Source organism: Phaseolus vulgaris, chromosome 5 (assembly GCF_000499845.2).
Source record: "Phaseolus vulgaris cultivar G19833 chromosome 5, P. vulgaris v2.0, whole genome shotgun sequence".
NCBI classification, from domain to species: Eukaryota; Viridiplantae; Streptophyta; class Magnoliopsida; order Fabales; family Fabaceae; genus Phaseolus; species Phaseolus vulgaris.
The window spans coordinates 40,284,310-40,307,209 of NC_023755.2; the positions used below are offsets into that span (position 1 = coordinate 40,284,310).

The window sequence follows — 22,900 nt, forward strand, 5'->3', positions numbered from 1 at the left end:
TAGTATAATCAATTTATAAATTTGAAACTTAAAAACAAATTTAAAATTTAGGAGACCAAAATCAAAATTATTCAAAAAAATTAGACTATAAACATAATTAAGCAAAAATATACTATTTTGTTCTATGATTACACGTGTGCATGTATACGTCTATTTTTTTTAAATGTCTTTAATTTCTCTCCTACATGATGGAAACATGTTTTTGAAAGAAAAATCAATAATTACGAAATGCAATTCAAATATTTTTTATATCAATATCTCATTAAAATTGTGTATGTATATCAAAGTTATGTATAAATGTAAATATATTTATAGGTACATATAATTTTGTAAAAAAAACAATTTAAAATTAAAAAAAAAAAGTGTTCTCTACTCCCTTTTTATTTACAGTATTTTGTATGCCAAATTACACAAAAATATATGATGTAGTAGGTAGGCCAATTCTTGCATTTATGCAGTGAGTGTGAGGCAACACTGATGCATTCCAGCTACATTGGGACCTCTCCTTCATTCTTTAAGGCAGAGTGAGTTAGTAGCAACAAATTTATCAGCAGAGTGACTTTGATCTAAAGTTGTTTCCATCAAACACTGATAGCATCATCAATGCATCACTTGAAAGTTCAAGATATTGATCAAAGTCAGAACATCCTATAATTGAACTTGCACTCCATGGATGGGGTTGAACATGTGCAGCATTCTTGTATTTATCAAATGTCCATTTAATTATCTGAATAGGAACACAAAACACAATTTAGCTTTAAAAATATGGTAATCATGAACCAAGAAGACCTTTTATTCAAGGTACACTAGTTGGTAAATTTATGAAAACCAACCAAAGACCACACCTGGGATGAATAAGAGCTAACAGCTCCAGAAGCCAAAGAATAACAGAAGCAACTGCACACATGCCTGCCTCCAAAGCATCCAATCCAGTAGTTCAAAGACTAGCGGACTGCAGAACCAATTACTCTTCTCTGCTCTTTAGCTCTATCATAGGATCCTTTTCAGCTTTCTCACATCTGAATCAGAATCCATGAATAATCCAACTAACTGATAAGGTGGAGAAGAATCCAATTCCATTTTGACTAGCATGCAAAATATATATCCCAATGCATTTTCTCTGACATTGATTAGTGTTGTAGGCTTGCTGCAATTTTGCCCCTCTCCCATCCCATGGGATAGCCAGCAAGGGGCGAAGAAGTGATTAAAGTAGGCCAAAATAAATCAGTGAGGGCACATTATTATGTAGAGGACCTTTCCTCAATATGATAAGTGAACTGCCAAAAACTGAAGAAATAACCTTGGGGTCCTGATACTCATGTCAGGCAAAGTTTCCTCTTATGTTCGTGGGAATTGGGAAGGTATTGGACCTTTTTCATGGCTAATGACTGCGAACCTCTTTATTGTTACTGGCAGCTGTCTCAGGCTTCAAAGCATTGATATTCAACATCTTTGTGCATGCCAGCTTCAAAGCATTGAGATTCAACATATTTAATGCATGCAGTACTAGTGCAAAAGGTTGGGAATAATAATCATTCATTGATTTACTCTTCATAAGATGATTGTCTGAAGATAATTTGTGATGTCCCTTTGCTGTTTACTGAGATCAAGAAGATTAATAGCATTCGGAAAACAATATAAATGTCTTCTTTAAAATCTATGTAGATCACATTATATACACATGACTGAAAATTGCTTGACTTCTTTAATCTGTAAAATTTCCTGATGCATGGGAATTTTCTCGGTCTCTATCTTGCTATAACCTTTAGATCTTTATCAGGTTGTTCAGAAAACTTGGAGTCTTCAATGGAGGTCTGTAAAATAACTGAGGCCTCTGAGAGCCTTCCCTGATATAGGTATTTGTCTAATGTCAGGGAATATTTCACAGCAGTTTGAAGTTCAATCTTACTTAGATCACAGGATATAATATTTCTCCATTCTTTTGATTTGCCCTTTTGGCATAAGCCATGTAGCAGAGCAGTGAAACATACAGAATCTACAAGAAATCCCTTATTCAGCATCTTAGTTTGCAATAATAGGGCAGTGTCAACCATTCCGTGTTTACAAAGACAAACAATAATAGAATTATAAGCAGCAATCACTGGTTCCCGTTCATCCAAAATCATCATTGTGAAGAAATCCAGAACCAATGACCTCTCATTTTCCTTAGAATCATTTTTCTCAACAATAACCGGAGTAGGTGCAGTATTTGTTAAACCATTTATCAGGTAATGGAATGTAGCATCGTTTGGAAGACAACCGTTCATCAGCATTAGCTCAAAAATGGACGTTGCTTTCTCAGGTCTACCGGCCTTAAAGAAACCCCCAACTAGTGTAGTGTAGGTGACAACATTAGGCTCCAAATTGAAAGATTTCATCCCTCCGAAAACTTTCTCAGCTCTGATCATATCTGCTTTCTTACAGAACCCATTGATTAAAGAGGTGTAGGTGATCACATTTGGCTTGAATTTATGTTTCATCATTTGTCCAAACATCTTGAGGGCACTACTCATGTCATGTTGTTTTACATATCCATCTATAACTGTGGAATACGTATATTCATCTGGAGTATGATGCACCTTTTTCATCTTATTTAAGCACGACAGAGCATCTGTCATCTTTCCGAATTTACAGAAGCCTTTGATCATGGCATTATACCCTACAACACCAGGGTCCATACCCTTTCCGATTATGACTTCAAAAAGCTTAATTGCCTCATCAAGTTCACCACTTCTAATAAACCCGTCTATCAGGGTGGCATAAACATATGCATCAGGTTTAACATTTCGATCAAGCATTTCTGAAAGTAGTAGTTTCGTGGCAGAAAACCTCCCTTTCTTGCAGAGACCGCTCATCAAAACATTGTAAATTTGAGCATCAGGAAATACACCCTTCTCCATCATTTTCTCTTTGACCATCAGTGCAACATCAATTTCCCCAGCAACGACAACTCCATGTATAAAAGCTCCATAAGAAACCAAGTCTGGTTTTTCTCCCAGTTCAGCAACCCTAAAAAGCATACTTGATGCCTTAGCATAATCCCCTTGTTTGCAATAAGCATGCATGAGGGGTGTATAACTAAACTTATTAGGCAGCAATCCCCTTTCTTTCGCCTTTTCTATGAGTTCACCAGCTTCTTTAGTCCTTCCACTCCTACATGAAAAGTTAATCATAACATTGTAAGTTGTAATATCTGGCTCACAACCCATCGCAGCCATCCTTCTCATCGTCTCAGCTGCTTTGGCTACCAAACCATGCTTGTATTCTGCATCAATAATATTATTAAAAACTTTCACATTCATATTCAATCCCCTTGCAGCCATTTCTGTCAGAAATTGATCAACTGCTTCAAACTCCCCCACCTTACAAAATCCATTAATTAAAGCCCCGTAAGTTTCTACTGTTGGCAAAACCCCCTTCATTTTCAACTCCTTGAGAGCTCTAGTTGCACATTGGAGATCACCCTTCTGGCAATAACCATTAATAATTATATTATAAAACACCACATATGGCACACAACTCTTTCCCCATCTATCCTTAATCAACCTCCAACCCTCCTCAATTTTCCCCGAGTTGCACAGGCCCTTCACCACTATGGAGGTGCTATAGTTATCCACAGCAGCACCAGTGCCATCATCTGTTTGAAGCATTTCATCATACAGCTGAAGCGCAACATCGACTTTCCCGCTCTTGACCAACCCATTCAGCAACGAATTGCAAGCGACAACACTGGGAAAACAACTATGCATCTCACGCACTGCATGGAATAACTGGAGAGCCCTATCAACCGACCCACATTCTGCATATGCAAGAATCAAAGCGCTGAATGCTGCACGGGTAGGGATCAAGTGTTGAACTTTCATGCTTTCCAACACCAACTCGATCTCCGAGAACACTCTGAACCTGGACAAGAGCTTCAGAAGAGAAGAATGGGCGACCCCATCGAGAGAACAAGAGAAGGGTCGGGTGGAAACCCAGTCGAAGAACTTGAGAGCGAGTTCCGGGTCGTGGATTCGGTCGATGACGAAATGGGCAATGTCGGAAACAACAACGTGAGATTGAGCTAAGCGAGATTGTAGGGATTCCTCAGATTGGTGGGATTTAAGGATTCGGATGACGTCAGAGACGAGGTTGTTGATGCGGGGTGGCAAAGAGGAAGAAGTTTTGGGGCGGTGACGAGGTTTGATTCGAGAAAGAATGGCTTTGGACATTGTTGAGTTTGAAAGAGAAGAAGAAGAAGAAGAAGAAGAAGAAAGGGTTTCATGGAAAAGTTTCAATCATTTCTCAGTTACATCTTCTTCATCTTCCTATTACCAGAGACTCATAATAATTCTTCAATTTTCTATTAGTTTATATTCAAACTAAATCAGATTTATTTTTTATAAAAAATATTGAGAAAACTTTAATCTCTAGTATCTCAGTGTTAAATCAGTTCCCAAAATTAAAAAATAAGAATTTATTTAAATACGTAATATTAGCCTTCAAGAATAATATTAGGATAAAATAAAAGAAAAAAATATAAATATTATTCCAACCTCAAATACATTAAGATACACCAAAATAATTATTTATTTTTAAAATTTAAAATTCTATCACAATTTTTTATTAAATTTATTATGAGTTAACAAAAGAAAATGTATTTAAAATTTAAGATATATAAAATAGTTGAACATATCAAACTAAATACAATTCTAAAATTTTGAAAGACTTATTTTGTTTTTTTTTCTTCTTCTTAATTTCAAAAGATTAATATAATATCCCGATATTCTTTCAAAACTGAATATGTCCTTACAAAGTAATATTTAAAATATTTCTTTATATTCACATAAAAACATAGTCATCTGAAAAGTGAAAGTATATTTTTAAATATAAATTGAAAATTGAAAATTCACATATCTTTAATTTACATTTCAACAATTGAATCACTTGGGAAACCTCCCTGAAATATGTTACATGAAATGTAGCACCAATGATACACTCACTCTCAATAATTGTTAAATAATTTTAGGTTTAATTACCTTTTTCATCCCTATATTTATAACCAATAGTCAATTTGGTACAGTGGTTTTTAAAAAATTCAATTTGGTCCCTAAGTTTTTTAAAATGTATTCAAAATGGTATTTTCTATTAAATATCACCAAACGGCATTAAGTTGGATTGCTCCCCTAGTTGGATTCTGTGGTGCGCTTCCCTTCTTCGATTCCATTCGGAGGTGTGCTCCCCTCATTCGTTTCTACAAAATCCAACCAGGGGAACAATCCTCGTATTAGAAACCCTAAATCAGAAATTCGAAATCCCCAATTTGAATAACCTAAACCCTAATTCAGTATTCACTAAAGTAATGTAAGCACCATCTTACAGGTGTCTGTCACATAAGCACCACTTAACGCCGTTTGGTGATATTTAACATAAAGGACCATTTTGAATACATTTTAAAAAACTTAGGGACCAAATTGATTTTTTTAAAAATCACTGTACTAAATTGACTATTGATTATAAATATAGGGACGAAAAAGATAATTAAACCATAATTTTACTCTAAAACTCACTAATGAGCTAAAAGTTTACATCGTATAAATAAAAATTAATTATAATATATATATTATAATAGTCTCATGGAAAGTAAAGTCTATAAATAACACGTAGAAACATTTAATTTAAAGAATCATTTGATTAAATATTCATTAATATTCAAATTTCAAAAGATTTAACACGAATTAAATTATGCATTTTCCTTTTTTATTATTTTCACAGACGAATTAAAATTCAAAATGGAATGAAAATGCGGTTATTACATTGTCTTTAGGAGGTATTAAAATATTTCTGGAATAATTTTGGAAGAATTATTTTCATTCTTCGACCTTTATTTTTTATTTTGATTATCATGATGATTAGCTCATCTATAACCGTTAAAAAAATGATGAAGATGGAAATTAAATAGAAATTTCTTCATTGTTTTAAGTGTCAAAACTAAAAATTAAAAGTAACAATTAAAAATAATGTCGTGATTACAAAAATATCAATAAATGTTGGTAGTCAGCCATTCAAGTCTTTTAATTATTATAAAAATAAAAGACAAATACATGCTGGATATTTTTGCATTTATCAAAAGATCTGTTAACTGAATTCTTGATTTGAAAAAACTAAAACGTATGCTTGGCCAAATAATAATTGCTGATTTCTTTTTGTTTTATTTTTACATTTTTTAACATGTAAGTAAATAAATCATATCACAAGCTTTTTCTTTCTATCAGAAAAAAGATTAAAATATGGCGTACATCCCCATTGTTCCCAGTCTGAATGATAAAAGATTGGCACTAAGATTAATATCTCCTTTTGGTATATATTTGGTAAGTTGAATTGGTGGATTTCAAAAATATATTTCTTTAATATTTTGCATTATATAATTTTTTTTTCTAAATTCATAGTCTAATTAGACTCCTAATTACATCATCCGAATGATATTTCTATACGAGACTTACTTTCAGATTAAGTAATCCAATTTTTTTTTTTAATATAAAATTCACTTTCAAATTATGTAATTCAAAAGAAATGCGTGATTAATTTTCAGATCACATAATCTGGAAGTTTTTTCTAAATATAAAATTAACTTCTGGATTATATGATCCATGGACTTATCTCAAATCAAAAAAATTTCTAAATTTTGTAAATCTAAAAACAATACCGGATCCAAAAACATCTTCCTCATTATGTATAGAAATAACACAAAAAAAGATAAAAAGATATTTCCAAATTTAGTATAGGGTGGCACAAAGTACATGGTATGATCAGGCTGAGTAACCCAAGGGAAATCCGTGATCATACTAAAAAGGGGTGAAAGCTACAAATAACCAACTACAAAAATCCAATAACCCCCACAAATATTATATTAGCTTCGTTTAGGATCGATCAAGATAAAAATTTCAATAATTATATTAGATTCGTAAAGCATGGGCAAGCTAAAAAATTTCGCAAAGAACTAAGCAGCCTTTTATGAACATAGACAGCAGGTGACATTGTGGATAAGGAACTGCACCAAAGTAGAAGAATATAAAGGAGGGGGGCGGTGGGGTTCGATCAGATGCCAACTCATCAAGGTAAATATCAAAATTCAACTATTTTTGCATTAATTCTTAACATTATATAGTCCTCCATACTATGAATGGTACAAAATGACACCTTCAAGAAAACCATGATGTCTGCTCATACTACCATATCATTTAATCTTTTGAAGTAATCACGAGCAACCCCAAAGCACCAATGAGAATATACTGCAAAGATGAGACAGCTTTAGAATACTTCACACTTGCTTCAACTTAAAATATGTCATGCATCTTGAAAATGGTCATTTTATGGCAGCGCAGAGTAAAATATCATCCATTGTTTTGCATAAATCAGCATCACAACAAAACTATTAAGTTTCAAACCGTAAACACCCTACACGAGCTAGATGAACACAATAGATTGGCACAGAAAACAAACCTTGATAATAGGCTTTTCAGTCATAATTATGGTCACCCAGCCCACGTAAGGTAAGAACCTGCCATTGACAATACAGACAATTTTTAGAGTACCAGAAAATTACTTACCAATTGAAATGCTTCATAATATTAAATGTCAAACTGTTGGTATCATTACGGGATAAAGTAGGATTAACACTAAGGATGATGCTCATATTCAAGAGCTTATTGGGTGTAAATTGCGCACATTGTTAGATACTATGCTCCCCTAGTGCATTTAGCATGTAGCCAAAAAAAGCCTACTTCGTTGATGTCACACATCTCTCTCTCTTATTATAGTTGGAGACTTGAAACATATAACCTAAATATTATAAATAACTTTGTGTGGTTGCCACAACAAGTGAGTGTGGCTATAACAAAGCAGGTTTAGAAAACAGTTATACAATAAGTGGAGCAAGTGTAACTAAACAAAATACCATACCCGACAGCTCTACCCATTATGTGGTGCCTTTGCAGCCAAAGCTGACCATGAGCATACAATAGCCTGTCATCCCCATAATTGTTGTCTCCTGCCAAAGACAACAAAATAAATCAAGGGAGAGCACTGCATTATGAAATAGAATACTAGAGAAAATAATGAATTTCAAAATTTGCACTCTAGTAGGTGTAGTACAAGAGAGATCCCAACAATAGACTGAACTAAAACACTTCAAGCATTTCTCACAAAATAGAGAATGGGTCCATTTCTTTTACTGGAAAATTCATTCAATAATAATGTGTTAGAAAAAGTGTGTTGCAAGCATCACTAGTATTTCTGTAAAATGGAGGACCAAAAAATCAATATAGCCAACATTTCCATTAAGTAATCTAGTCATGAACCAGACATTACCTTTTGTGAGAACATCAACCTCTCCAGTATCTTCCCTTTCATGTACCTACAGAATGATCAAGTATTGAGACTCTAAAACAGGGCAACCATAATTATCATAAATTTCAGAAAGCATAGAGAATGCTAAACCAGAGAGTTCGTGTTTTAGAAAACATATAGAATTTAAACAAGTGAATATGTAAGTGTGCGTGAACATGTGTGCACTTGAGGGATTGAAGAGTTTCTTGCTGGAAAGAAGGATAAATCCAACTAATCAATCTTATGAATTATCCAGAGATTCTTGATGTTCTCCATTTTTCAGTGACAATAAGTTGATAAAACTAGTTTAAGCAACAAGAGAAGGGCAGTGATTGAAGGAGGAAAGTAGGCGTGTTTTAGAAAGCATACTGTTAAACTAGTGAATATGCATGTGTGTTTGGAGATTCAGGAAGTTTCCTTTTGCAAGGAATGATAGTCCCAAGTAATCGATGATATTCATATCCATTACCCTGAGATTATGATCCTCTCAGGTTTTCACAATGTTGTCAATGGAAATAACTAAGTAGTTCAATCACGCAACAAAAGAGGGGCAGAGAGTGAAGGAGGAAAGTTCTAATGGCAATCTACATTGATGTTCCTTATGCTTCAAAGATTACGTCAATAGATTAAAATAAGGAGAACCACAAACTGATGGCACATATGTCGATAAAACCCAGGTTAGGATTTGGTTCGTAGTCACATCACATCAAACTGAATAAGCACAGCACTTCAGCAACACACTTATGAAATGGATCTCCCCATGTAATGCTGTGAACCGATTTTCCCTAATTTTCCATCCAAAAATCAATTTAAGTGTCTCAGAGGTGCTTACCTTAATTACACGATGAACAATTGGAATCTCACGCCCCTAAATAAATAAAAAAATACATGTCAATAAAGTATCTCATTTACGTCAATAATGACAGGAAAGTGGTGAGCAGAAAACAGAGAATCAAACAATGAATATAACTAACAAGACTAAGCAAACCTATTATTCTGAGTTAAGCCATTCACAATGGTACTCATACAATATTTTTTATAGATTGATTCTGATAAATACAAATTAGCTAGGCAATATATAAAGAAACAACCCAAGAGAGAACTTACATCCACATTAAACACAACAATCTCCCCCGCCCGAATTGGATCTTTACTCATGTGCAGGAATAAGATGTCTCCCTGCACATTAGCCGCATTTGTTAAAACCACAAAGTAGCAGACAAATTAAGCTCACAAGAATAGTTTACATATATACACAGCTTCTCTCTCATTGAAATATATCCGGAATCAAGAGTACAAGAAACACAAAAATACTATTAATGGTAAAAAAAAAAAAAAAACAGAAGCATTCCTGCATAAGACCGACTCACCCGCTTGAATCCTGGTTCCATGCTTCCAGAAAGAACAACAACAACAGGAGATTCACTGCCAGTAATGCACATCAATGCCTTCCATATTATCAACGCAGACGTAACAATCATGCCTGAGTCAAAACATAAATTACCTTGGTAAATAAAAACCCTACATATAGACCAAGAAAACCACATTGTCGACGGTACTTGTGATTAAACACTATAGCCTATATAGAGTCATCAACCAAATGTTGAATTACTGTCTGCAGCATATACATATATAAACTTTGAGTATGATAGAGGAATCATATAAAGTACGGAAGACAAACACAATCCCTATGTTGTCTGCATAATCGAATTACAATAAATCATATTGATCCTCATAATCTATAACCTGGCAGTGTGACAGTGAGAGTGAGAGCCGCTAAAGATAAACCCCTAAAGACATCCATGCTCGCGTAATGCTCTTACAAATGCTAACAGTGAAAAAATTGGCAATCGGAGTTGATTATAAAAACCCTAAAAAAGTGGGGAGTGAAGAATTTGGTTGCAGAAGTTGCAATTTGGATTGATTTTGGAGTGTAGGCACAGGAAATTGAGGGTAGATAAAATGAAAAATTGAAACGGAAAAAGAGAGAGGAGAAGAAGAACGAACCGAGGCTAACGGCCTGGGTGAGAACCTGCCGGATCTGAAGAGATTTGACGGAATCCACAGTCTCTCCGATCCAACCCATTGTTGTTGCTTCTTCTCTTCCCTTCAACGCAGAACGAAGAACGAACGCAAAACGCAGAACGCAGAACGCGAAACGCAGAAGTCTATGGTTGCTGCTGCAAGTCCCAACTTCACTGCAACACCAAGGCGTAACTCTCCTTTTTGTTTTCCCCCGTTTGCAAGAGGATATTTTATTATGGATTTAATTTTAATCATGTAGGTCATTTAATATTACGAATAATATTTTTAAATATTTATTTAGATTTTAAGTATATATTATATTTCAAATTTATAATAAATAATCTTTATTGCCGTATCATATTATTTTTATTACATTCGAAACATGTTGAAGTTAAAGCTAGAATTAACATAATAAATAATAAATTAATTAAAATAGAAAAATAGTTAAAAGAATTCTCAAGAATACCCTAAACCCTCTAGATTTTATCTTTTTTAAGTCAGAGTTGATAATAATATCATTGGTCGACATGGTCAATAAATAAGGATTTGGTCAAAATCCCTAACTTGTTTATCCCTAATACAATTGCATTAACTTTGATTTTGTGTAAGAGATAAAACCTAAAGATGAAACCTTTTAGGAAGATATAGAGAGAGTTATTTAATGTTCTATTTAAATAAAAATTTAAAATATTAAATTTTTTAAATAAATACAAATTTTAAATATTTAATACCGTATTTAAATAAAAATATAAAATATTCAAAAATTCTAAATTAGTTTAACCTGAATTATTCTCCTTCAAACATCAACATCAATTTTCATGAAACAGTCCTTCAATATTAATTATGCCCTTCAAACATTATTAAAGAAAAAATAACAACATCGATTATCTAAATAGAAAGAGGGTTTCATCCCACAAATTCACACAACACAAATAGAATATTGTAATATTCTATATATGAGCACTGATACAATACAAAAACAAAAATATGTATATATAATTATAAATTATATAAATTTATAAAAAAAATTAAGGATATTTTGTTTTTTTTTCTCTGAGCACTCACTTACATTCAAATTACACTGTCGTGTCACTACTATAATCAAATATTTGCATAGAAAACATTGCAAGTTACCTCTGCTACAAACTTCTTTAAACAAAAGTTTCATGACATCTAAAATCTTATCTACAACAGTTTTTAGACTTATTAGAAACATTTAAATATGAATAAACAATTATTAAAATACAAGTTTTATACAAAATTTCATAACCAAATCTTACAAAAGATTTGACATAATAACACCCACAGAAAAAGATAAATCAGATGAAAATTTCACATGGGAGATTACCTCTATAAAGTTCATGACATTTCTCAATATTTTAAGCAAAGAACTCTACATTTTTTTTTCTTAGAACTCTGAAACATTTCTTCCTACCCATGTTGCATTAATATTTTAAATATTACATGTTCACTTGTAATTTAGCAATTAGTCTTTTTTACAATAACATCCTTAAAAAAATCACTTCAAAATTAACCCTTTTTGTTTAAAACTCAGTTAAAATGACAAGAGCATGTTTCTGAAGAGTTTATCTGGTTTTTCCTTTTGCAGGGCTTGGTGTTTCTCAGAGTTCAATGGCTCTTCAACTTCCAACACTTTCTGGTTGTGTCAGGAGCTTCAACTCAAGCGTGTGCTCGATGTCTGGTCGGAAATTCAGCACCTTTGCCACTCTGTCACAACCCCGTGGCGGCGACACAACCAACTGGGTTGAAGCAACTTCCAGTTTCTTCGACCAAGACAAGCGACCCATCATGCTGTTTGACGGTAATTAACCCTCTATCGTCTTTTTTCTTCATGCTACCTTTAACAAACAAGTGAATTTTTCTTCCATGCTAAGGTTGGGTGAAAAATCTTTCTTGTGACACAGGAGTATGCAACTTGTGCAACGGGGGTGTGAAGTTCGTCAGTGATAACGATAGAAATAAGTACATGATCCCTTTTTTCTTTCTCCTTGTGATAATTCCTCCCTTTGATTACTCTCACATTAAAATTTTATCTCCTATAGTTGTATATTGAAGTTGTTTCTTTATGTTCGGGATCTCTAATAGAAATTAGGATATTTTGTTCTTGTGCAAACTCATCTTATATTATGAGCGAGTTAGGTTTAATATGGTATCAGAGCCATTTAAAACCTATCTGCGTGAGAGTTTGCGTGAGAGTTTGTTGGGCCTATCGTGAAACTGTGTTGAGATCCCACGACTAAAGAAAAGTTGATCAGTTATTTTCGTTTGTTTGTGCTTTTTTGATGATTGTTAGGACAATTAGATATGAAGCTCTTCAGAGTGAAGCGGGTAAAATGTTGCTTAGGAGATCAGGAAGAGCTCCTGATGACATCTCAAGTGTTGTGCTGGTTGAAAAGGACAGGTATGCTATTGAAGGTTCAAAAGCATTTGTAAAAATTTCAAGGTTTCCTCAACAATTTTCATCCCAATAAGATCACCCTTTTTCGGTTAAATTTTCCATTATTTCCTCAACCAAGTTAATGTATATGTGAGGAAACAAGAACGTCATATTGTAAATTACAAGAAAAAAGAATTAACAGTGGAAACAAATGACTTTTTGATTGCATAATGATGTCTAACATGAAAGCTTTTATAAAAAAATTGACTGTCTGGTTGATTCTAGATCGTACATAAAGTCAGAAGCCGTATTGAAGATAATGGAATACATAAACTTGCCATTTCCACAACTAGCAATTCTTCTTCAATTTGTTCCTCTGTAAGTAGTATTTTTCCCTCTTGCTTTGTGGGTTTTATGGTGTTCTTTATTTGCTTAAGGGCAACAAGCTTGATGATATATGTCATGGATGATTGCAGGTTTGTCAGAGATTTTGTTTATGACAATGTTGCAAACAACCGTTACATGATTTTTGGTCGTTCTGAATCATGTGAAATATAGCATCATCCTGGCATGAGTACATGGGATAATAGCAACCTGCTAAGTTCAAAAAGTGGGGTTCTTTATAGTTGTTGTCAGATCATGTTGTCCTCAAATCTTTTGAAGCTTCCATGTACTGCTCTGTATATGAACTTTACTTGTTGTTTTATTTTATAGAAGTAGAGAAGAACATCGATTCATAATATTTTTTCTGTACCAAATCATGTCACTACATACTCCCAATAATTTCATAGCTTCATCAGGAATCATTAAGTTGTCTAAATGTATTCTTCTTATCTTTGTTTAACTGTTTGGGGTCTTTGTGTGATAAAAAATGTCTTTGTTTGACACAATTTATGTTTTTCAGCTTCAACAAAGAACTAAGTTTAACCAAAGACTCAAATCTCCTTCATATTAGATAAAGAAACTAGTAGTTCTACTTAGAAAAAGGAAGAACTATTCATTGGTTAAGAATCTAGTTGTAGTGAGATCATGAAATCTTCACAAATATGTTCTTTACCTAAAAACATGTTAAGATGTATATTGTTCCATTCTGTCTGCATGTTTGTCAAGATTCTATCTACATTTTCTTTTTTTTATAAAAGCTTTTATGTTAGGTATCATTATGCAACTTTCTTTTTTTATAAAAGCTTTCATGTTAGGTATCATTATGCAACTTGATAACTACATTTTTCATGACATTGATTATTTTTCAGTTAATCAAGAATTATTAGGGTTGATATAATGACAAGGTACAGGAAAATAGGAAGCAAAGGACTCTGTCCTTAAAATAAATCTTTAACTACTAAGTGCCAGAAGTGTAAAAATCGTGCAGTAAATTTGCTAGTTTTGTAACTACCAGCTTTAACAAAGAAATAAATTAAATCTAAACCTCGATTTTTCCTTCTTTTCTTCCTTTCTATTGGATGAGATATTAGTTCCGCCACCAAAAAAAGGAAGAACTATATTCATTGTTTTTGGATTCAGTTGTGATAAGATCTACATACAAGCTGATTCTGGAAGTAGAAAACAGAACAGTTTTGAATAAATGATGGTAGTACACTTTAGCACTATTCCACATGGTCTGATAATTAGGAAGTCAACATTCAAGAATTTCTTCTATCCATATAAGAAGCCAAGTTGATACATGTATAGAGTGTCTAATCTCTCAAGAACTGGATTTTGCCCTTTTCTTCTGGATCTAGCATAAACAATCATGTAACTGGGAAGAAGAAAGAATTTCAAACCAAAATTCTCAGCAGTTGCAGCAAATCATGCAGATCTCTTAGGCCAAAGAAAGTGATGGAGCTTTATTTATCTGTTTCTGCAAGACTTTATGTGCTGTTGTAAAAGCTTCTAAAAGGGAAGATTTTCAGTTTGTACATGCAAACTTGAAGAACTGAGTGTGAAATCAGAACCCTTCATCGTGGATAACTTTGTAGGAAGGGATATTTCTGAGCTGTATTTTCTACAAACAGTTTGGCCAGGCCATATGCAAATCTGTGAAGTTGTAGTCATTGAATCAGGCTCATGGATGATATACAAGGCATGAACATGCATTGTGAAAATTGACATGTAAGAAAACTGTAACCATTTACCCCAGAATTAGAATGATCAGTGACACAAACAGGAAGAAATACTGATAGCATTTGTACTTTGATTTGCGTTTCACATCATATCCTGGAGGAATATATTTGCGATTTACATATCCGTATTGAGGGCGCATTAAAAGGACAAAACCGAGGAAGAATCCTGCCAAGAACCCTCCAACATGAGCTGAATTGTCCACATGAGGTAGAAATCCAACAGCCAAGTTTAGGCCAACAATGATCAAAAGGCTTGCAAGAGCTGCACACTGAAGTGAGTGTGGATTAAAATTTGTCTTTCTTCACTCTTTGGAAAAACCAGAACTAATTCTCTCTCTTTGTTGTAGATACAAAATGGACACTAGCGGAAGTAATGAACAGATAAAAGAAAATAGAGCAAAAGAGAATAATGAAATGTGAGAAAACTTTCTCAACTTGAGAAGTAAAATCCATGTGACCTAGACTAGAAAATGTCTCCACTATGAAAATAGGATTATAATATTGGTTTTTCTCACTTTGTGAAGATAATATTTAATCTCACCCAGCAAAGATGGAATACAAAGTCTCACTAGCATCTCACTAGAATAGATAATCACCATAATGTTGAGATTAGAAATCCTAGTAAGATGCTAGAGAGACTTTGTATTTCATCATTCTTGAGTGAAATTTAGTGTTATCCTCACAGAGTGAGAGAAACAACTACTCTAATCCTACTTTCATAATGAAGACATTTTCTAAATATGTTCCGTGAGTTCTTATTTCTCAAGTTGAGAAGGTTTTCCTACTTGTCATTATTTTATTTTACTTTATTTTCTATTATCTGCTTATTGCTTTTACAAATGTCCATTTTGTATCTACACCAAAAAATGAGAATTAGTTCTGATTTTCTTAATATTCACTGTCTTCCAATGCTGACAGATTATATAAAGTACCTTATTTGCATAGATACTCCAGTTAGTTAGAAGCTCAGAAAGCATGGCTCCCAGAAGACCAAAAAGTGCACCAGATGCACCAACTGACACCGTACTAGATCTAGCTTCTTGCAAATGCAAAATAGATAGCAAACTTCCGCCAATACCAGAAATCATATACAAGAGTCCAATTCTCACTGCCAAATCCACAGAGAAGAATTTAACTAAAGAAAATCATAGAGGTTCAATTCAATCTGTAAAAATATTCATTAGCAAAGACCGGGTTTAGTTGTTGGATTTTTGTGTATTGTCTTGAGAATGTGTTCTTTTGGAGGGTTGATGTAATTGTATATTGACATGTTCTTGTATCTTGTTATGGTATGTTAATGTGGCTGATGTATTGTAATGTTGGTGGTATACCCAACAGATTGGGAGATAAGAAACTTATGTTGTAATTATTTGTATAAGAGTTGGAACACTTCTAAAATGTTTCATTTTATTTTATTTATTCTTTACTGATAAAAAAAAGAATTCAGTAGCATGCCTTACCAAATCCGAATTCTTTCTCAAGCCGAACCCCTATGAAGAGAAGGCTGAACATATTGGCCAGTAAATGCACGACTCCAGCATGAAGAAACATGCAGGAGAAGAAGCGCCATACTTCATATCGTTTCACCACTAGGTCCTCTTCAAGGGCCCCTAACAGCCGCAGCCTGCAGAAAGTTAATACAAGAGCCCCATTAATGAATGAAGAACCAAGGTGAACCTCAACATTCTTTTATTTTTATTGCTATGCATCATGCATGCATTGTCAGCAATGGAAAGAGAACACATAATGATAAACTAGGATGATGCCTGCATCCTTGTTAAGTTTTCGTGTTAAATATTATTATGTAACTTGACATTGGAGTTAAACTGACACCTCAAGTGAACAACAATCATATGCTGATAATTCATTCATTCTTATTTTTATCCCAGGTATCATGCATTGTTAGCAATGGAAAGAGGACACATAATGATAAACTAGGATAATGCATGCATCTTTTTTTTATACAAATTTTCATGTTATGTATAACTATGCAACTCGACATCTCAGTTAGGCTAACACCTCAAGTAATAACAATCATCTATCTTAATGCATGCATCCTTATTTCAACCCGTGTATTATGCATGCATTGTTAGCAATGGAAAGAAGACACATAATGATAAACTAGGCATTTTTTTGTAAAAGCTTTCGTGCAAGGCATCAACTTGGCACATTTCAGTTAAGGTGACACCTCAAGCAACAAAAATCATCTGCTGATGATGCATGCATCCTTAATCAAAGAGAAAATTATTGTTTCATGCAGATGGTTCAATGTGATCCACGATGATGGTGAGGAATGCAGAAAAGCTTTGGGTGAGAGAGGGAGAGAATTATTCTCACGTGCGGATGGCAGGGCCAAGAAGAGGGTTTTCCCTGAAAGGTTGGAAGGAGAACCTGCCCAGATACTTTGTGAAAAGACAAGAGTCGTCGTTTGAGTATGCAGGACAATCATTCTCGTACATGGTATAGACGAAGATGGCAATGTTGGCCAAAAAAATGAGTGGCACCAACCATGAAAACCACAGACGAGGTTGTGGCATGTGGAAAGTAGGTGGTGGCGGTGGGGGGTACCGTGCCGCCTCTATGTCGGACATGTGCGGCGGTCTCTTCCCCATGCTGTTGGGATTGTAGATTGCAACACAGACACAAAAACAGACAATGAAATATGTTGTTGTGTTGGCATGCAACTGCAATAACAACCAATCTACCCACCCTCCTTGCCGTTGGCTAGCCTAGCAGTTAAATTAGGTAACCATGCTTCCTTCTTATAGAATTCGTTACATTATATTATACCATCCATTACATTATATTGCATACCTTCAACTTTTTTCTTTCTCTTATTCTCATTTGCATCTCAATATCTATTTCGGTCTAGTAATTAGTTGGTTGCAAAATAAACACAAAACTCAAAAGTAGGACAACATTTGATTGGCTTAATCACTAATCATACGTATCACTTGACACGTACAATATTCAGCATAGTATTTTCACAACCTTATGTTATTGACTAAATATATTATTGTTTTATTTTAAAACATTGAAAAAAATGTGGTTGTGAACAAATATTTGGGATAATATTAAGTATTAGTAAGAAGTGGATTTTAAGTGAATGAGGTGGTGGAGATAACCAATATTACACGTACAATGTAGTGCTTATAGTATTCTAATACCAGCACGGTGCTAGCTGGAATAGGATGTCTAGCTTATGCATTTTTGGGGTGTTTGTTCATTTCTTTATTTTTAGAGATTCTTATTGTGGTTTAGTTTATGTAAAAGGGTTGGGATACCCCTTTTGTATCTCTCTTAATTTAATTTCATTCTTTGCTGATAAAAAAAGAAGTGGATTTTAAGGTTAACAACATCATAAAAAATCAGCTTATAATGTGAGATTTGCATTCACATATATAATGATGAAATATCTTCATCTAATTGAGGTGAGATCTCCAACACACATCCTCATCGAAAGTGACAACTCGTGCATGAGAGAATATATTATCGATGGTCCGTCAAACAAGTATAACTCTATTTTATTCTGATAATACTATTTAAAACACAAATCTTTTACATGATTATCACCTCTATGATCAAAAGAAAAAGAAAATGAAAATGCAACAAACATATATGCCAATTCTGAAGAAGACAACCACAGATGAATTGTTGTGGAAGGGCTACTTGAGCAGACACTTTACGGATGGTTTGGTGTGGGTGGCTGTTCCATGTGCATTATGGCAAAAGGAGAAAACCTTCTGCCCTGGAACTGCAGAAGTTATATAAACATGATCAAGCACAATGTTGGAGCATCCCACGTTTTCATCACAGCTCAAATTGATTGCTTTGTCCGTCAATGATGTCCCAACAATTCCTTTGTAAGTTATATCACTTACCTTGATTGATTGAGTCTTTCAAGAGAAACAACATGAAAAAGTTAGTAAATTTTTGGAGTAAAATGTTAGTTATGATAAACAGTCAAATTGGGTAGGTTATTATCTTCTTGTGCTACCTTGTTTTGGCAGTCCGATCTATGAGGGCAATAAAACTGGTCAATGATAATGGGGTTATTGGCTCGAACAAACTTGATCTTTTCAAACGAGATCCTCCTAGCAAATCCAGCACCACCCTAATGCAAAAAATAGAATACCAAGTCTATTATATTCAACATGATGATGACAAGTTGCAGAACTTTTGCATGTAACCAAAATATGTTTTAGTAATTAGCATTGTTTTTTTTTATGTGGTCAATTACCTGCCATGTCTTGATTCTTACTCCAGTTAATGTTTCAGTCAAAGTACAATTCTCCACATGCACGTCCTCTACAATGTCGGTCTCTCCACGTGTTCCCAATGATCCAATGCTACAAAAAAAATGTGATTCCTTCATCAGAAAGTAGTAAAGGAACATGATACCCATTGGGGAAGCACACATATCTCCCAAACAAGTGGGGGATTATATAAAAATTATCATTGATAATTGGATTTGTGGGTCAAAGAATTACATTTTTGGGTTAAAAAAAAAAAACCGAGTGTTCTATTAATGTATTGTTTCCATCAATTAATGTAAAATCTAGACTTGTTTTCACTGTAAAACACTGACACAGACACTGATACGACACGGACACAGAGATACATATAATTTCTAAAGTGTAAGACACGGGAATACAAATCTATATATTTTATAATTATGAATTATATTAATTGACAATAAAGATTTATATGCACGAGAGTATGTTTCAGATTTTTTTTTGGGCAGAAAGATATTTTTCATGACTGATTCAAAAGGATTTGTTTCTTATTTTTATAATCATAATAAAAAAGGTTATATAATAAGTTTGAGATTTTAAAAAATTAATGTATTTTTTCTTTTTAAAATTATGTTAGAACCGTGATAGGATTGTCAAAAATCCAACAAATATTTTTTGAATTGGACATTTTATTGATACATGTTCTACGAATTTCGTAAAAATGTCGTAGAAATGTCCGTGTTCGATACGTCACGGACACGCCATTTAAGATAAGTGTCTGAATCTCATAAATTTTCACAGAGCTGATATATGAATGTCTTGTCTTACTGAGGAACTAGTGAACAAAAGTCTTAGTTATGTGAAACCCAAGCCAAAGCAAAGGGATAATAGGATTTCAAAGCATTAATACACCGAAATACTAACTAACCTGATACCATGGCCTGGACCACATGTTATACCAGATATTGTGATCTTGGAGGATCCAGCACTAATAGCAATGCAATCATCACCTGCAGTTAAACCATCATGCCATTTGTATAACAGCCATAATCATGTTATAGGAAACAGAGAAGTTGAAAGATTTTACCAACAAATTTGGGTGTAAAATTACATGCAGATGTAAAGTTCATTACCTGTTGCAATAGAAGAATTGAGTACTTGAATGTCTCTAGAGCCAGAAATATCAATGCCATCGGTATTAGGACTTGTTCCAGGAGCAACCAGACGCAGGTTAGAGAGGGTGCCTTTCTGGCAGCTAGTTAGAGTCATGTGGCTTCTTGCAGGGTTAATACTTGTATATCCTTTCAGTTGAAGTCGGTTGCATCTGTTGAATGTTACTGCCTGTGCATCCACAAAGATGTGTTTGTGCTTATCAAAACAAAATAAGATGAAAATATTTGAGAAAACAGTGTTGATTATGCATGTGTTGAGAAAACAATCCATTTATTAGGTGTAACAAGGAATATGTACAAGGGTGGATTTAGATTTTGGTTCTCAAATGCGTTTTTTCAGTATAAAAAAACTGATTCTAATTTGAAGGAAATCAAAGTTGTCACACTATGCTGATAATATCAGGTAAACCCTAATATCAGGTAAACCCTATGAGGTTTAGACACACTTTTTAAATGGCGTGTTCGTATCAAACAATGACACTCGTAAAAAAGTCATAAAATTTTCAATTGAAAAAATATTTGTTGGATTTTATACATTAATTTAGAGATGGTATGTATCTATGTGCCCGTGTTGTATCAGTATTTGTTCATCTTGTATTAGTATTTGTGTGTTAGTGTATGTGCTAATAAACCTTATGAAAAAAACAACAATGATTGTGACAATAAGCTTGAATCATTATTTAGATAATGAAAGTATCAAGAGATATTACTCACTGTTGGTGGACGGCATGTTGTGCCCTGAAAAAGAAAATAGAAGTCATAAAAATTTGGGCTATATTGTTAAATAATAGAATGAGGAATTATGTGGTCAAAACGAAAGCAAAACTGAGAAAAAAAAAAGAGAAAGAAAAGTAGTAACTATTTACTTACAGGTTGTGAATTTCCTAAGCAAGGTTGTTGCCACCAGATAGAGCCTCGACCATCAATGGACCCTTTTCCACTGATAATTAAACCATCGATGAATGAGAAGCCAAGCCATGTGTTCGTGTGGAATCCAGAATATTCAGATTTTGTCTTTGGTGCAACAATGTTCCCTGAAAGCTGAGGTCTCACAAACACTTCAATTTTTATCATGAAATGACTCAATTTAGGATCTTTCGTGCATTTTTGGCTTGTAAACTATTATTACGAAATGGATTTAAGTTTGAAATATCTTAATCTCTAGTCGAGGTAGGATTACACTCTCTATGTATACTATCATAACTAACTTCTTACCACAAGGCAATCCAAATCATTAGTTGATCATACATAAATATCTGTCTTTGAGTGTAGTTTGCATGAAAGTTGAAACAGTGAAGTTAATGTTTATTTGCTATGCGTTTTAACCATTTGTAAAGGTTGATGGATGATAGTACATGAGAATGAGTATTCTGGATTACTAAAATAAATTTTAAAAAGTGACTTTTAAGTTTAATTCAATCATATGAAACATGTTCGAGGTTTTTGTGATATGACCTTATAAGACCAGCCAACTTTACAAAACCTGACTCATAAAGTGAAACTTGCATTCACTTATATTTACTTGAATGTAGGTATAATTAGATTTGCATGGACCACTGAAGGTAGTAGGCTTGAGCATGAATGTCCTTTTTGCTGGTATGATGAGCTGAGATATGTGTGACTTGCTCTGGCAAACGTCTTTCCATGCCTTCAGAAAGGCCTGTTGAAGATTATCAGAAAGGCATAATTAACAGGTTTAAAATGGAAGAAATTAATAATTTGTGAAAACTAAAATATAATGATTGTAATTTACTGGGGAATCATTGGTTTGTCCATCTCCAACTGCTCCATATTGCAAAACATTGAAAGTAGTTGTTGTGCTGCTCAATCCGGGTGCAATAACACTCAGAATGATCAAAACAGTGAAGAAAAATTCCTGCATGAAATGAACATTTTCCATGACAAATAAGACTTTATTAATTACACTGTAAGAACGTTATATATACAAATCAAACAGCATCAGTGAAGTCACTGCAGCATATAATAGAATGTGACATTGTGAGATTCTAACCATATTATATCCAAATTTTCAGTGTTCTTGAAGATTCACACACTGATATATGCAATGTACGTACCCAGTTTCTTCTTCTATATATATATATATAAGGAGTAGCTATAGAATCTGTGTATTTGAAAGCAGATTTTAGACGTTAAATTGGGTTCATTTTAGTGATAAAGATACGTTTGGTTTTACTATAATATTAATTGAGACATATAATGGAGTTGCAGAAAATGAAAGTGCACACAATCTAATTGGAAAACACATGGGTTGTGAAGACTAAGACATTGTTTTTACAGTAAGCACATGAACCAAATGCACCTCTCTACGCTTTCTTCTGAACCAACATTACGAAGCTCCTTCATTTACACTCAATAGTAAACTTTGGTAAATATGTCAAAAGATTGCTAACTTTTGGTTGAAAAAAAACTTATACTTTGATTTCAAACCACGTTCTTGTCCATAAATATATGAAAATATTCTTCAGTATATTCCTTCAAATGAAATATAATTATGGAAAAACAAAAAAATTTCATCAAAATATAATTGGATCTTTAATATTTTTCATGTTAACTCCTACA

At 33.6% G+C, this 22,900-nt stretch overlaps 5 protein-coding genes across 5 annotated transcripts; 1 reads left to right on the plus strand and 4 right to left on the minus strand.

The window, feature by feature from the left end:
• Nucleotides 1-268: 268 nt before the first annotated feature.
• On the minus strand, nucleotides 269-4,327 carry LOC137836026 (pentatricopeptide repeat-containing protein At1g52620). The gene is made up of 2 exons (XM_068644832.1): nucleotides 846-4,327; nucleotides 269-727 (listed from the first exon to the last, which is right to left on the minus strand). The coding sequence occupies exon 1, from the start codon at nucleotides 4,209-4,211 to the stop codon at nucleotides 1,749-1,751; it is 2,463 nt and encodes an 820-aa protein (XP_068500933.1). The 5' UTR covers nucleotides 4,212-4,327; the 3' UTR covers nucleotides 269-727; nucleotides 846-1,748.
• Nucleotides 4,328-7,098: 2,771 nt separating this feature from the next.
• On the minus strand, nucleotides 7,099-10,626 carry LOC137836027 (uncharacterized). The gene is made up of 8 exons (XM_068644833.1): nucleotides 10,375-10,626; nucleotides 9,738-9,850; nucleotides 9,475-9,546; nucleotides 9,200-9,235; nucleotides 8,350-8,395; nucleotides 7,942-8,029; nucleotides 7,483-7,540; nucleotides 7,099-7,271 (listed from the first exon to the last, which is right to left on the minus strand). Exons 1-8 carry the CDS (start codon nucleotides 10,451-10,453, stop codon nucleotides 7,221-7,223), a joined length of 543 nt encoding a protein of 180 aa, XP_068500934.1. The 5' UTR covers nucleotides 10,454-10,626; the 3' UTR covers nucleotides 7,099-7,220.
• Nucleotides 10,627-11,486: 860 nt separating this feature from the next.
• LOC137836028 (DCC family protein At1g52590, chloroplastic) lies at nucleotides 11,487-13,610 on the plus strand. The gene is made up of 5 exons (XM_068644834.1): nucleotides 11,487-12,214; nucleotides 12,318-12,375; nucleotides 12,707-12,814; nucleotides 13,076-13,168; nucleotides 13,267-13,610. Exons 1-5 carry the CDS (start codon nucleotides 12,025-12,027, stop codon nucleotides 13,346-13,348), a joined length of 531 nt encoding a protein of 176 aa, XP_068500935.1. The 5' UTR covers nucleotides 11,487-12,024; the 3' UTR covers nucleotides 13,349-13,610.
• Nucleotides 13,611-14,021: 411 nt separating this feature from the next.
• LOC137836031 (RHOMBOID-like protein 5) lies at nucleotides 14,022-17,723 on the minus strand. The gene is made up of 5 exons (XM_068644836.1): nucleotides 17,251-17,723; nucleotides 16,374-16,537; nucleotides 15,846-16,021; nucleotides 14,926-15,182; nucleotides 14,022-14,827 (listed from the first exon to the last, which is right to left on the minus strand). Exons 1-5 carry the CDS (start codon nucleotides 17,523-17,525, stop codon nucleotides 14,749-14,751), a joined length of 951 nt encoding a protein of 316 aa, XP_068500937.1. The 5' UTR covers nucleotides 17,526-17,723; the 3' UTR covers nucleotides 14,022-14,748.
• Nucleotides 17,724-18,271: 548 nt separating this feature from the next.
• LOC137836030 (probable polygalacturonase At3g15720) lies at nucleotides 18,272-22,584 on the minus strand. Its single transcript, XM_068644835.1, has 10 exons — nucleotides 22,332-22,584; nucleotides 22,074-22,196; nucleotides 21,843-21,980; nucleotides 21,191-21,361; nucleotides 21,035-21,058; nucleotides 20,282-20,489; nucleotides 20,077-20,158; nucleotides 19,154-19,262; nucleotides 18,911-19,027; nucleotides 18,272-18,809 (listed from the first exon to the last, which is right to left on the minus strand). Exons 1-10 carry the CDS (start codon nucleotides 22,332-22,334, stop codon nucleotides 18,579-18,581), a joined length of 1,206 nt encoding a protein of 401 aa, XP_068500936.1. The 5' UTR covers nucleotides 22,335-22,584; the 3' UTR covers nucleotides 18,272-18,578.
• Nucleotides 22,585-22,900: the final 316 nt, after the last annotated feature.